The sequence below is a fragment of the Silurus aristotelis genome (assembly GCF_946808225.1).
Source record: "Silurus aristotelis genome assembly, chromosome: 28".
NCBI lineage: Eukaryota > Metazoa > Chordata > Actinopteri > Siluriformes > Siluridae > Silurus > Silurus aristotelis.
The window spans coordinates 13,345,036-13,361,018 of NC_139601.1; the positions used below are offsets into that span (position 1 = coordinate 13,345,036).

The 15,983-nt window shown below is 38.4% G+C and overlaps 1 protein-coding gene across 1 annotated transcript in view; it reads left to right on the plus strand.

Moving 5' to 3' along the window:
* cers5 (ceramide synthase 5) overlaps window positions 1–15,983 on the plus strand; it is a 40,919-nt gene that overhangs the window by 19,425 nt on the left and 5,511 nt on the right. The window contains exons 3-9 of the mRNA XM_083534537.1: window positions 432–562; window positions 843–900; window positions 1,293–1,343; window positions 3,473–3,565; window positions 9,409–9,537; window positions 9,649–9,755; window positions 14,334–14,490. Coding sequence (XP_083390663.1) covers window positions 432–562; window positions 843–900; window positions 1,293–1,343; window positions 3,473–3,565; window positions 9,409–9,537; window positions 9,649–9,755; window positions 14,334–14,490 — 726 coding nt within the window. The remainder of the gene's footprint in view (window positions 1–431; window positions 563–842; window positions 901–1,292; window positions 1,344–3,472; window positions 3,566–9,408; window positions 9,538–9,648; window positions 9,756–14,333; window positions 14,491–15,983) is intronic.

The window sequence follows — 15,983 nt, forward strand, 5'->3', positions numbered from 1 at the left end:
CTCCCTTCAGAAACTGGGTCGAACCTCAGTTTTCCCACTTAATAACGACCCCAAACACACCGCCAAAATGACAACTGCCTTGCTGAGGAAGGTGAAGGTGATTGAGTGGGCAAGTATGTCTCCAGACCTGAACCCTATTGAGCACCTGTGGGGCATCCCCAAGCAGAAGGTGGAGAAGAATCATGTGTCTAACATCCAGCATTATAGAGCAGTGGAAGAGGATCCTAGCAACAACCTGTGCAGCTAAGGCAGTGCTACATAACAATTGTGCTCACAGAAAATATTGACACTTTGGACAAAGTTTTGACATGTTCATTTAGGGTGCACTCACTTTTGTGAGATACTGTAGCTTTCTGATTTTTTAAATTTTGCTTAGCTTGTTCCTCTGGGCGTGTCCTTATTCAAAATCATATTTTTTTTTTACATTTCAGAGTCCAGATGCACGTCAGATAGACGGTTTGTCAAAGCAGTTGGACTGGGAGGTGAGGAAAATCCAGCGATGGTTTCGTCTTCGGAGGAATCAAGACAAACCAAGCACAAGGACCAAGTTCTGTGAGAGCATGTAGGTCCCTATTTGTGCCTTCACGCTTCCTTTGCATGCATTTGACCTTGGACCTTTTTATTACAGATCGAGTAGATTAGAGAGATAGCATTGTGGGTATATTGGTTCATGGCCAAATGGCTTTACAGTGGGGGGGGGTTAAGTGTTTAGTGAATTTCTGTGCTTGTTCAGGGTTCATTTAGGGCTGTGAGTGTGTGTGTTTGTGTTTATGTGTGTCTTTCTGTCTCAGCCTTTGTCACTATGAACACAAACATATTGTTTGACTCTCATTTCTTTTCAGGTGGAGGTTTACATTTTATCTGGGTATATTTACCTATGGGTTCTGCTTTCTGTGGCAGGTAAGCAAAAAACAAAACATTTACAGCAGGAAAGGTTGGAAGATGATCTGGCATACATATTTGAAAAGCAATAGGGACATTTAGCCCGATTCTAGTGCAACATTTGTAAACAGATTTTATAATGTTTGCGAAAGACCATGAAATTTGACACGAACGTTGCAGGCATCTGAAATTCTGTTCACATTTTGTATTTATTTCTGAATGAAAATTCATTTAATTTATGTTTAATATAGACATTGGTATGTTCTAACAGCAAAGTTTAATTCAGTGGAGCAGAGTCATCATCATTAGCTTTTAATCTGTCAGTATGAATACATATTGATTGTGTGTGTGTGTGTGTGTGTGTGTGTGTGTGTGTGTGTGTGTGTGTGTGCGTGCGCACATGGTTTTAGTCGTCCTGGATGTGGGATACAAGACAGTGCTGGTACAACTACCCCTATCAGGTGAGATATAATCATCCTCATTGTGCAGCTGAACAATTTCATATTTATTATCAATAGGCAATGAAAATATGTAATATTAAAAAAAAATGTTTTTATCATAAATATGTAATTGTCGGCAGGGCCGCTGGAAGTCATTTTGAACAGGGGGTGCCGTGATTTTTTTTATTTATTTTTTTGGACAAAAAAAACCTCTGAGCCTATGGGCCTATTTAGAATACATTTTAAAAATAAATACATAGGGCTGTGACGATGGCAGTTTTTTTACCACCGCGTTGGTAATGGACCAAATAAGAGCGGTGTTGCGGTGTTTGAGGGGTTGTTTTGAAATAAATAAATAAAAGACAAAGAAACAATACACTAAAGCCTGTAAAGCATTGAAATAAATATCAGTAAATACTGGTAACTTACATAATATAATAAAGTTGAATCCATTTAAAAAAACAAAACAAAAAAAAAACAACAGTTTTATATTTCCACACAAAGACGCGTTATAGCCTACCGCTCTGCGCTTTAAAAGGGATGTGGAACACGAGCAGGAAAGAGACCACGATCTCTTTTTCTGATATCTTCATGTTGTTGTAAAAGGTATGAAGAGCTAATTTTATCTTCCACAAGTGCAAGGCATTTAGGCTATGTTTCCGCGCTGCCAAAAAAAAGGCAAACCAAAATCACCCGCGCTTGTGAAACGCGCTTTACAAATGAACTTGACGCGCCTGACCAATTATCATATGTTTAATTAATAACAAGCACAAACTGTAGGCTATTAAAAAGAATTTGACTTACAAGTAAAAATGTAGGCTATCTGTACAGCGTTTTTTTCTACTTTACCACAGTAAAGGATACAAAAATAATCGACCTAAAAGCGAACAAAGGAAGAAACGTTTAATCCCCTTTGGAAATGGGTGAGACGCGAGTGAAGATATGGGAAAAGAAAAAAGAGATTCCATGCAGGGATAAGACACTATTTTTGAATATTCGATTAGTTGATTTAATTATAGAATATCTAATGTTCTAATGTCTGTTGTGCAATCATTCTCTAAAATAAAATGTCCATGTTCTGGTGCTGTAACCAGAGGGTGACGCTGCCAATAACACACATAACAGCTGTCACAAAGAACCGGCAAAAGTAATGATTATGAATCTGTCAAATATAGCAAGGAGACATTTGAATTGTTTATTAATAAAGTGGGGGTTTTTTGTGTGTCAGTGTCGGGCTGCAAAGATGAAGTTGACGATGCTCACTCTTCATCTTCGCAGTGAACACGCCTATAGAGAGAAAAGCACACTTAATACGGAATACATAATAAGCATATGCTAGTCGGTTTATTTTCGTTTTGAATTGTTTTGTTTAATAGTAGACAATTCAAGCTTTCTATATAGAAAAACTAATGGAATATTTTTATCATTTCCTAAAATATTCATAAGGAATTTATAAATTGTGCAAAATATTTTTAATAGGCCTACATTTAAAAAAAAAATCTTTCTCTCGCCAATGGGGGTGCTGGGGGTGCTGCACCCCCACTTCCTCCGGCCATGATTGTCGGGTTGAATTGTACACAATATAATCCGGAAACAAAGGTCAAATCGGCAAAATTGCCTGTGCGAGCATGCTGTAAGTACAGCGCGACATCAATACACCCGGAAAAACCATCAATAATCAGTTTACAGAATTAATTTAGACATTTAAACCTTTACAGAATCTCACAGACGTTGTTGAATATTTAAATCCCTGCTGCCAAGATACTTCACGCATCATGGAAAGTAAAACTTAAATCTGTCTCAGCGGTGGTTGGATTTATTCCCCCAAAAATATGAGGGCTGTAATAGGCTGTGTATTATTGAGAGAAAGCCGGTAGATTCTATGTGAAATCAGATATTGAGCACCCCCATATAACCAAAACGACATGATCCTCGTTTCAACGCATCTCTGAAGATTCAACTGATTTGTAGTAGAATCAGGCTCCTTCTTTCAAAACACTGAATCTATATTTAACACTGTGAAAATCTGTTCGAATAGAATACTTTTATTTAAAATTCTGCAGAATGTCATCACATGGCCAATTTTTGTTAACGTTGGTGTCCTATTAAAGTTTCATTTAGTATGTTGCGTGCGTCTTTTCTTTTTCAAGGCCCTCAGTACAGGCTTGTATCACTACTATGTGACGGAGCTGGCCTTCTACTGGTCTCTCATGTTCTCCCAGTTTACAGACATTAAAAGAAAGGTGAGTGTGTGTCAGTATTTGCTACATAAAACCATCCTCACATGTGTTATTCATCGGACACTTTATTAAGACTGTCTAGAAACTCTTGCACATGCACACAATGAACTTTAGTCTAATATTTATTTTGCTTACAGAAATTTAAATATATTGTTGGTGGTTAGCTTTATTTAGGGGTGTGTGTGTGTGTGTGTGTGTGTTGGTGCACACCACAGTGCATTGTGGGTCTCTAATCTGCCCTGAGTTTTGTCGGCTTGGTACAGTGACCTACTTTGCACACCTGCTCTGCTTTCGTTCAAACTCGCGCACACTCGTGGGCACACGCCCACATACAAATATTTCCAACATGCAGAGACTTGGAGCGACATTTACATCAGCATCTCCGAACACACTGCTGGCACTATAATCAAAATTTACTTATGCCAGTAGAGCTGCACAATAAGTACTAATTATAGAGTACACGTTGTGGCTTCATCAGGGATCTAAATCTCACCAGCTTTTATTTTTTATCTGTATTTGTTTACATGCGATTGTGGCGTTGTATTCGCATTTTACATTTTCTCACACAGGAACAGTGAACGCAAAGTTTTTTTATATTAGATACGTTTAGGGGTTATAATGTTAAACCCTGTGCAATAAATAATCATCGTTATCAGAGATTTTATTATATAATGCCGGGCTCACACTAAAATCATACAAACGCTCCTTTTCCTTTCATAACTCAATTAGTTTCTCCTCTTGATGTACTGTCCATCTGACTCATTTGGATATTTTCCCTAAGGTGGTTTGAAGTTTCGCTTATTGCCTGATCAGGTTTGGCACGCCTATCGGTTCTGTGGTTGATGGTTGTTGTAATAGAAGTCACTCTGCAGGAATAGTCTGAAATCTTCAGACGCTGCCGGAATGTCATTTTTTTTTAAATCGGCTGTCAGCGAACATGCAAAACCAGCGATCGAAGACTACAGATGTTAGGCTACGATTATAGGTATCTTTTTAGGATTTTTAACATTTGTCTCAGAGGAACAAAGCATGGACAAACTTGCAAAGTGTGCACCCGGCTTAACATGGAAATATAATTCAACTCACACTATTGGCCTTGTTCTAGGATAAAACTCAACAAGGAGGGGGTGCGTTGCAGCCCGTTGTGAGTCGAGGTTACTGGTAATATACTGAAGCTGGTTATTTTCCGATAACAGCATATTTGGAAGAATTTGAATCGGATGGTTAGTATGATTGGATGGATGGATGGATGGTTATTTTAGTTGGTTGGTTGGTTGGTTAGTTGGTTGGTTATTTTAGTTGGTTGGTTGTTTGGTTATTTTGGTTGGTTGGTTGGTTGGTTGGTTATTTAGGTTGGTTGGTTGGTTGGTTAGTTGGTTAGTTAGTTATTTTAGTTGGTTGGTTGGTTATTTTGGTTATTTTGGTTGGTTGGTTGGTTATTTAGGTTGGTTGGTTAGTTAGTTATTTTAGTTGGTTGGTTGGTTATTTTGGTTATTTTGGTTGGTTGGTTGGTTATTTAGGTTGGTTGGTTAGTTAGTTATTTTAGTTGGTTGGTTGGTTATTTTGGTTGGTTGGTTGGTTGGTTATTTTGGTTGGTTGATTGGTAGGTTATTTTAGTTGGTTGGTTATTTTGGTTGTTTGGTTTGCAGTTTTGTGTCTATCAGAAGTGCAAAAAGTATCAATTGTGCAAATTAACAAGTGCACATAAAAAGTAAGTATATGTACAGTGAATAAATATAAATGTAAAATCGATGTGTGGATACTTGAACAGTGAAGTACAAGTAAATAGTTAAAAGTCCATTGCAGTGAAAAAATGTGCAGACGCTGTTTTAAAGGTACAAGAAGTTAAAGGTTATAAGGCTATGAAATTGTAAAAAAATGTGCAAAAGCTGAACAAGCAAGTCCACTAAATATATGTAAAAGTGAAATATAAGGCGAGATGTACAGTAAGGTATACATATAAATAAAATAGTAGTGTAGATGTATGTAAGACACAATATGTGTAGAGAATGAGGGGTATAAAATATAGAATAAGTACATTGCATGTATAATTGTACAGAAGTTATACACAGTGTTTATACAGTGATCTAACGGTGTAGTGTAGAGATCAGTAGTGTGATAGTTGATGTATCTCCTCTTGATGGAAGGAGGTTAAACACTTTGTGACTGAGATGTGAAAAGTCCTTGATAATGTTTTGAGCTCTGTGCAGACATCTGCTGTGGTGAAGGGGCTCAATGGTGGGTAGTTGGGTGCCAGTGATGCATTGGGGGATTTTTGACCACCTTTTGCAGGTCTTTGCATTCACACACAGTGGAGCCTCCGTACCATACAGTGATGGAGTTTTAGATGAGCTTTGTTAAGACTCCTCAAGAAGTACAGGCTCTGTTGTGCCTTCCTAACCAGAGCTGAAGTGTTCTGGTGCCACGACAGATCCTCAGAGATGTGAACTCCCAAAAACTTAAAGCTGAAGACCCTCTTTATTTCAGTTCTATTGATGTAGACTGGGGAATGTCTACAATAAGCTCTAGTCTTCTGACGTTGAGGGTCAGGTTGTTTGTGGCACACCACATCGTCAGGCTTCGGATCTCTTCCCTGTAGACCGATTCGTTGTTGTTGCTGTTCTGGCTGAACCAGGTGGTGTCATCTGCGTACTTGATGATGTTGGCCCTAGAATTTTGCATATGTTTTGCAGGAATTCAAAATTCATCATTGCCTGTTGTAGCAGATACAAACAGTTACATTTTCTTGTGTAAGATTAGTAATAATAATAATAAAAAATAAAACACAAACCAAATGCATTACATCTTGATGGTGTTTTTTACAAACCTCTACTACTAGAGACTCCTTCAACCAATGCTAAGTCCATCTAGAACAGTTCAGCAAAAGGCAGTTGTATTTTGTATTTCTGTTAACACTCGACTTATTTAGCTATGACACCTTGCACTGGGTCTTCCTTTCTTTCAGTACAGCTTTTGACTCACTTTTACTCCACTTCCTCTCACAATTTCCCCTTAGGGGAATTTCCATCACATTGTGATTGTTCATTGTGTTATTTCATAAACTTTTTTTTCTTTATTTCCGATGTATCGTATAAAGCTCTGCTTTCCAAATTGGTTAGATCTTATCAGTTATATGTATATGAATCTACTAGCTGTGTATTTTGCATACTAGCCAGCTATCAAATAAAAATGTAGTGTGTAGGTTAGTGTTTTATAGCCTACTTCATTTGTACAAGACATAAAGCAACTTATTTCTTTGTTGTAAATTCAAAATATATCTAAAAGTTTGTGGACACCATATTGACCATCACAATCCTTAAACTCTTGGCAGGAACTTGGATGCTCACAGTTTTCAAGAATTCCTTTTCATGCTGTAGCATTATGATTTTCTTACTAGGAACTAGGAGGCTAAAACCTTTTTCAGTTTAACAGTGTGCCTGTGCACAAAAACGAGCCTGCACAGAGCTCTAAACTCAACCCTACTGAACAACTTTGGGATGAAACAGAACAGAAAATCTACCTCAGTCATCGTCACGCTGCATCAGTGCCTGATCTAACTAATGCTTGTGTAGTTCACTATCACGATCACCAATCCCCAGCAGCCACGCTTTAAAAATGTAGTGGAAGACCTTTAGAGAATGGAGGTTATTATAACATCATTGGGGAGTCAGAGTTATGAGAGTTATGTCTATGGTACATATAGAAAATGCGAAAAAAAAAACTGAACTGCGTAGTTCCAATCCTGTCTACAAGCTATTGCTGAAACAAGCCAGTCATGAAAACGCAACTACAATTTTTTTTCCAGCTGGTTTCGCAGGCATAGTGACCTCTTCATTAATAAAGGAGACATGGTTGCCAAAGAATTCCCACCTATATATACAGTGGGTACGGAAAGTATTCAGACCCCCTTAAATTTTTCACTCTTTGTTATATTGCAGCCATTTGCTAAAATCATTTAGGTTCATTCTTCTTCCTCATGAATGTACACATAGCACCCCATACTGACAGAAAAACACAGAATTGTTGACATTGTTGCAGATTTATTAAAAAAGAAAAACTGAAATATCACATGGTCCTAAGTATTCAGACCCTATGCTGTGACACTCATATATTTAACTCAGGTGCTCTCCATTTCTTCTGATCATCCTTGAGATGGTTCTACACCTTCATTTGAGTCCAGCTGTGTTTGATTATACTGATTGGACTTGATTAGGAAAGCCACACACCTGTCTATATAAGACCTTCCAGATCACAATGCATGTCAGAGCAAATGAGAATCATGAGGTCAAAGGAACTGCCTGAAGAGCTCAGAGACAGAATTGTGGCAAGGCACAGATCTGGCCAAGGTTACAAAAAGATTTCTGCTGCACTTAAGTTTCCTAAGAGCACAGTGGCCTCCATAATCCTTAAATGGAAGACTTTTGGGACGACCAGAACCCTTCCTAGAGCTGGCCGTCCGGCCAAACTGAGCTATCGGGGGAGAAGAGCCTTGGTGAGAGATGTAAAGAAGAACCCAAAGATCACTGTGGCTGAGCTCCAGAGATGCAGTCACGAGATGGGAGAAAGTTGTAGAAAGTCAACCATCACTGCAGCCCTCCACCAGTCGGGGCTTTATGGCAGAGTGGCCCGACGGAAGCCTCTCCTCAGTGTAAGACACATGAAAGCCCGCATGGAGTTTGCTTAAAAACACCTGAAGGACTCCAAAATGGTGAGAAATAAGATTCTCTGGTCTGATGAGACCAAAATAGAACTTTTTGGCCTTAATTCTAAGCGGTATGTGTGGAGAAAACCAGGCACTGCTCATCACCTGTCCAATACAGTCCCAACAGTGAAGCATGGTGGTGGCAGCATCATGCTGTGGGGGTGTTTTTCAGCTGCAGGGACAGGACGACTGGTTGCAATCGAGGGAAAGATGAATGCGGCCAAGTACAGGGATATCCTGGACAAAAACCTTCTCCAGAGTGCTCTGAACCTCAGACTGGGCCGAAGGTTTACCTTCCAACAAGACAATGACCCTAAGCACACAGCTAAAATAACGAAGGAGTGGCTTCACAACAACTCCGTGACTGTTCTTGAATGGCCCAGCCAGAGCCCTGACTTAAACCCAATTGAGCATCTCTGGAGAGACCTAAAAATGGCTGTCCACCAACGTTTACCATTCAACCTGAAAGAACTGGAGAGGACCTGCAAGGAGGAATGGCAGAGGATCCCCAAATCCAGGTGTGAAAGACTTGTTGCATCTTTCCCAAAAAAGACTCCTGGCTGTATTATATCAAAAGGGGGCTTCTACTAAATACTGAGCAAAGGGTCTGAATACTTAGGACCATGTGATATTTCAGTTTTTCTTTTTTAATAAATCTGCAACAATGTCAACAATTCTGTGTTTTTCTGTCAGTATGGGGAGCTGTGTGTACATTCATGAGGAAGAAGAATGAACCTAAATGATTTTAGCAAATGGCTGCAATATAACAAAGAGTGAAAAATGTAAGGAGGTCTGAATACTTTCCGTACCCACTTTATATATATATATATATATGGTCTGTTTAATCTTGGTCTTGATGTATATGTGGGTGAATCTTAATAAAAAAAAATGATTAATATTATTTATAATTGTATCATTTTGTAGCCTCCATGTCACAAAATTGATGTTATGGGTTTTGTGGACAGAATAATTGAATGAAGGCTTTTTATCGGCTTTGGATTTCAGCCCACATAACGCGAGCTCACACACACTTTTACCCGCTTGTGTTACCTTGACACGATTGTGCTACAGATGTTCTACATTCGCCTTTATTATCTGAAGCATAATATTCTGTGTGTTTTCATTTCAACGGCCATGTCTTCAGGACTTCCTCATCATGTTTGTGCATCACCTGGCCACCGTGAGCCTGATCAGCTTCTCATATGTGAACAACATGGCACGCGTGGGCAGCCTGGTCATGTGCGTGCACGACACCTCCGACTTCCTCTTGGAGGTACAAATCGAAAGAGACTGTAACTAACAAACTGTAAATACACCATTCTTTTGAAATCTTGGTCAGCATTCAGTGTTTTATATATAAAACGTTGAATTTCTCTTTTTCAAGGCTGCCAAGTTAGCCAATTATGCCAAATACCAGCGCCTGTGCGACTTCCTGTTTGTGGTTTTTGGTGCAGCATTTATTGGGACAAGGCTCATCATTTACCCTTTATGGTAAGTAACTCACTCTGAGGGTGTGTGCGTGTGTGTGTGTTTGTGTGTGTAAAAAATTATTGAATGAATTTCTAGTTTAGTCATTAATTTAATGTAACTGTTGTAAAATGACTTCCTGTGTCATGTACTATAGGAAAAGAGAGGGTGTGCTGACACAGGGAAAAAATCACCATTTATTAGGGCGGTGTGTTATAACCTGCCGAAGCTGAGCAAACTATAACTATGAAGATGTAAACATTTTTTATTAACAGCCTGTCGTGAAGTCTTATTTCTCTTATAACGCAGCAGTTTACCAAACGTTTTTTTTGTTGTTGTTGTTAATGGAGTCGTTTATTTATTTATCTTTTATTGGTTCATTTTTCTTTCTCTGCTGTGGAACTTTTACAAAGCTACACTATATTGCCAGAAGTTTGCAGACACCTGGTCATAAGTATGGTATGTGCTTTTTGAGCATCGCGTTCCACCTTTAGTCTCAATTTGCTCATGTGATTCCCTCCAGTCTTCTGGGAAGATGGTCCACTAGATGTGTGCTTGTGGACATTTTTTGTTTAAATAAAGTTCAGTGGGGTTGAGATCAGAGCTCTATAGCAGGCCACTCAAGCTCTTTCTCTTCAAACCATGTAAACCATATGTTCATGGAGCTCAATTTGGGCACAGGGGCATCGCCATGCTGGAACAGGTTTAAGTCCAAGCTAAATTTCATTATACCGCATCCAAAAACACCCTTTATAATTGTGTGCCTCCTGCTTTAAAGTAACAGTTTGGAAAATAACCACATATGGCAGAAAAGTTTGGGTGTCCCAATACTTTTGTTCTTAAAGTGTAGTTTCTATTATCACTTACACTATAGCAGCTATAAAGCTAACCATACTTTTAAGGCATTAGGCCGACACCTTTATCCAGAATGGTTTGTGATTGTTTATATAACTGAGCAGTTGAAGGGCCCTGCTCAGGGGCTCAGAAGTGGAAATTTGGTGGAGCTGCAATTTAAACTCGTGACCTTCCATTCAAGAAATCAAGTGTCCGTGTGAGTGCCTGCTCTGCTCTCTCTGGGAATGAAACTGGGAATGAAATTTGTCCGTCCTGTTGTGTGTAAAAGCCCAGTTAAGCGATCTTAAAGCCGTTTCTGATTAGGGTCGCTTCAGATTGCCTTCGTCTGGGGAGAGTAACGTGAGCGGGCGGATTCAGTGTCTGGGGTTTAGGGGTCGAGTGCCGGTGTCATTACCGAACCACGCGGAGCAGCAGAGAAGAAGGCAATCGCTGACAACACGTGTGCTCGTCACAATGCTAGAATAAACCTGACCTAACACTCATTCATCACTTTAGCCGTTCGTTAGGTTTACATTACACTTACTCATTTAGCAGACGCTTTATTCAGAGTGACTTAGCAGTGAGGCACAAATCCAACCGATTGAGCATTAAGGGCCCTGCAGAGGCTCAGTGGCACTGCTGTGGTGCACAGTACTAGTGAGAACCTTTCTTTCAAAGTTTGGAACTTGTATTTGTATTTGAAAATCTGATACCTATCTACTTCTTTGGATATTTTTACTGTTTTAATGGGATGTGGGTGGAGCATATCTTGCTAAGCTGTATTTAACCGAAATCCCAAAATGTATGGCCCTACATAGTTTTTAATAAGCAATAGTGCAAGAACTCATTTTACAGTGACTTCTAAGAATGGAACCCTTAGTAAATAGGAGCAAAGGAGGCTGTGAGAAAAATGGTTTAAATGGTGCTTAAATTTGCCGAAAAAACTCACATGGATGTCAAACAATTCTAAAGACAAGACAGTGCGGCACAATTTTTGGCCCCCTTCTATCGAATACCTTCTGCCTCCTCCCGAGTTCTGTTCTTCTCCTATAATGCCGGATGAGTTTGGGGAATACGTGGCAAGGGATCCGAGATCATTCCTCGGTACAGAATCTCTCCAGATCCTTAAAATTTCAGGGTCCATTCAGGTGAACACTCCTATTCAGTTCACCTAACAGGTTTGAAATGAGGCTCAAACAGGCACTGGGATGGCTATGGCAGGGCCCTGATTTTGTGGCCATTGGATCATGAATAAGATCATGTGGTTTGTTTACTTTCTATTTGAACCCCTGTTAAAACATAAATTACTGTTTGAACAATTTTCTCTCCTAGTCACATTTTATTACCTTCAAACAGATGAATGGTCCTTTATTCATTGGGGGGTGGAAGTAGGGGGTGGGAGGCATCTTCAAATTAAACATCTTCCATTCAAAATGTTTTTATTTAGGTTTCACCATATTTAAGTAGCGTCTTGCATAAATATCAAATATACCTCACCAAAAGTCTACATACAAACGTAGGACTGTGTTTGCCATCACCATGTTGGTTCAGTCGGTCTGCAACCCTTCCAGTCTTTGTGCACTATTATGTGATGTGCTCACCGTGTTCAAACTGATTTCAACCTTGTGGCATCTTCCCGATCCAGCCATGGGAATTGTTTCTATAATTCCTTCTCTTGTCAGGCATTTTTTAAAGCCTATCTGAAAAGAATATTTTGAAAGACATTTTGCTAAAATGGGTAACGTTGCCCCGTGTGGTCTGAATAAGAGCAGCAGTGCTGATCAAAATTAAACCTATAATAACATAAGAAGGTATTAATAATGTTCAAAAAATCTCTGTTCTAGGTGGGTGTGTCAAAGATGTACTTAAATGAAAGGAAAAATAATGTGCTTTTGACATTTTCAAAGAACATTTTTTTTAACTGATTGGATTGAAATGATTGAAATATGATACTGCTGAAAAATATCATTTGTAAACTTGCTGGTCATTGACACACTTCGCTGTCCATTGTATGAGCTGGTCTTGTACATAAATTAATTGGCTGTAAATTACCTAGAGGTAAAATACTCTTCTATATTGGCAAAAGTATTTGGACACCTCATCCCCAGCCATTTGTTTTACCACAATTGTATAGGAGGTTGGTAGAATTACATTTTCCTTTCACTTGAGCTAAGAGACCGAAACCTGTTCTAGCATGACAGTGCCCCAGTTCACAAAGCCAGCTTTATGAAGGTTTACATGAGGTGGAGTAGAAGATCTTGAGTGGTGTGCTGTGGAGCTCTAACCTAAATCCTACTGAATTGGGATTAATCGGAATGCGGACACCGGGTCTCTTCGTCCTACATCCGTACCTGACTTTACACTGGTTCTGTACAATATGCGTAACTATTTTTGCAATTAATTACCCAGTACTAAAATGCATTACAGTATATGCACAAAAAGTATACGGACATCTGATATTTCTAGCTCTATATGTTTCTTGCTCAAAATGTTGCCACACATTAGGAATCCACACTATTTGGAGGTGATTATAACAGCAAATAGGGACTAAATGTGGACATTAAAAAAGCACAGGTTGGGTGTCTACAAACGTTTCTATATGGTGTATTATGGAAAGTAATATTTACTTAAATTGGTGCTAGTCTAGCCTGGAATGAGCTAATAGGCTTTTTTTTGCTAACATTCACTATATTCAGCTAAGTTTACCATTTATTTGCTATTTCAATCTAAACAACACCCACACCTTGAAGGAAGGCAAAGGCCACTCCTCATTTTCACAAGTCTTGTTTATTCTAGTACACTAAAGCATTTTACTGAGGTAGGGCCTCAGTAACTAACACACTTTTTTTGTGTGTGTGAACGGTGCGTCCATGCCCTACCTCAGTAAAATGTTTTCTATTGCTGTGACGTGTAGAATTATAGAGATAAAGCTCTAACTACGTTGGGTAACATGACTGACTGATGTAACATGACTGACTGATGTAACATGACTGACTGATGTAACATGACTGACTGATGTAACATGACTGACTGCAGGTGATGAATTTGCATAAGATTTTTGGTCTTGATTTTTTTTTTCTTTTCGATATTGAAAAATAATTTGTGATGCTGAATTGAAAAATACTAAAATACCAAAAAGCCTATTAGACTGATATATAGCATACAACTATTGGCTGGATGAGACAAGAATCATCATCATTAGGCTTTGTATCACAGCCTAAGTTAAATGTTAGCAAACATTTAATTTCCACTTTCAGCTGCAAAGTACAATCACTCAGTTATATTTCATCCCTGATATTTAGAAATATGGAAAAAAAGAAAAGAAAAGCTGTGATTGTGTTAGTGAATCCATTTCACCCCTATTTTTATTCTTTTTTTTTTTTTTTTTTTTTGGTGAAAAGGGATCAAATATTTTAGCTGCTAATGATATGATGTGTATTGCCCCAATGTGCCCTCTAGTGGAATAACACTAGGGGGCAGATTAAGCTTTGGTTTTATTTTTAATTCTTGAATTGCAGTCATGTATTCAGTGGGTCAAATGAGAACCTGTATCAGGCCAGTCTTATCCTGTATGTCCTGTGAGCCGTATGTTTGTCAGTTTGGTATCAGTAACACAGAAGCACTGTTAATATTTTACGCCTCGTCTCCTGGACAGGACATGCGTCAACATGAATTAAAAATGAAAGTGAATATCTGAAAAACTGTTATGATTGAAGCTACTTTTAATCTATTGTCGTGTGTGTGTGTGTGTGTGTGTGTGTGATTCAGGATCCTAAACAGTACAATGTTTGAGAGCTGGGAGATCATCGGGCCATACCCCTCGTGGTGGGTCTTCAACAGTTTGCTGCTGGTGCTGCAGGTGCTGCACATCATCTGGTCCTACCTCATATTACGCATCGCCTTCAAAGCCCTCATGAGAGGAAAGGTGAGTCATTGTCATGGGCCTCTAGAGGGCGCTCGTAGTGCGTTTACATAAATACATACAGGAAATGTTTCTTCTATTTAAATAGATTAGGCATTGCATTGTTGGAATTTGCAGTATGCTTCCTTGTGTCAAAGCAGCTTAGAGTTAATACTCTTGAACCAAGAACACAATAGTGACTCTAAACCTGAGATTTAACCATAGCATATTAATATCCCATATATCTTTAGAATAGTATTATTAGAGTTTAAAGTCCATTGGGCTGTTTTGGTTGGGATTTTTTATTTATTATTATTATTATTATTATTATTATTATTATTATTATTATTATTATTCCACCCTAAAACTGATTGTGCAAACCAAAGCGTTAGGCCTAGACACTTGAAACTTGACGAGATGGTAGAGCTCAATTTGGGGAGTTGGACAAATTGGACAAAGGGAGGCGCTACAGTCCAAAAATACAACCCTAACCCTAGCTCGTACAATGTTTGTCTTGCAATCCTCGGGTCAAAACAAAGAAAATACCCGTTGACGTATTTGTCTACAAAGTCACTTAAATGTGCTTAAATGGCTATAACTCATGAAGGGAATGAGATCTTCACCAAACTTGGTAAACAAGCGTATGTGTTAAATCTTTTGTCGAATAAGAAAAATGTGGAGCTTGACCTATTGGTGGCGCTATAAGAGGGAAAAAAAACTTTATAAAATGGCTATAACTATGCAACCGTTGGTTTGTGCTCTGACATGGGCTGTTAACTGGTTCCTGAAAATCAACCTGAAAATTTGCATGCAGTGTCTCTGTCCAATGGGAGTATATGAGGACATTTACATAAACATGGCCTTTTCCTTATGAGCTTTAATGCCTTAGTTGCTTGAACCCCAATAATCACTGCTTGCAGCTGCATTTATTATTATTAGCAGTAGTGGTGGTATTTTTCTTATATAAAATAGAAATGTCATCTACAAGCCTGTAGGGTAAAAAATAAAGTTGTGTATAAATAATGTATTTAATATAATATTTCTCATTACAAAATCAGCTTAAAAAAAAAAAACCTCAAATATGAATTATTCATCTCTTCAGATCCTTTTATTCATTTTATATAAAATAGTTTTATTGCTCATTCATTGTGTTTCTTTCTTGAAATAAGTGTGTGAAATGTAGATTTTTAAATAATACTATTTCGAGTTTAAATGTAAGTTTGTTATATAAAATGTATGTTAAGGGTGTGATTCATCAAAAAAACAGTATATAGTTCAGTGTACAGTTAAAGAGTTATGGACAAAGTGCCTTATTATTATTTTGTGAGAAATGGCTGATGTAACAATAATCATATACATTTTTACAGTATGGCTGTAAATGTATAAACCCTGTATAAACCAGAATCTAAACGTCATCCAACGGGTCGTTTTTGTTTGTGTTTTTTATTTCCCATGTAATCATTAAAAGGTTTAGACCTGAACTCAATTGAATTCAGATTTATTTGTATGACTTTTAG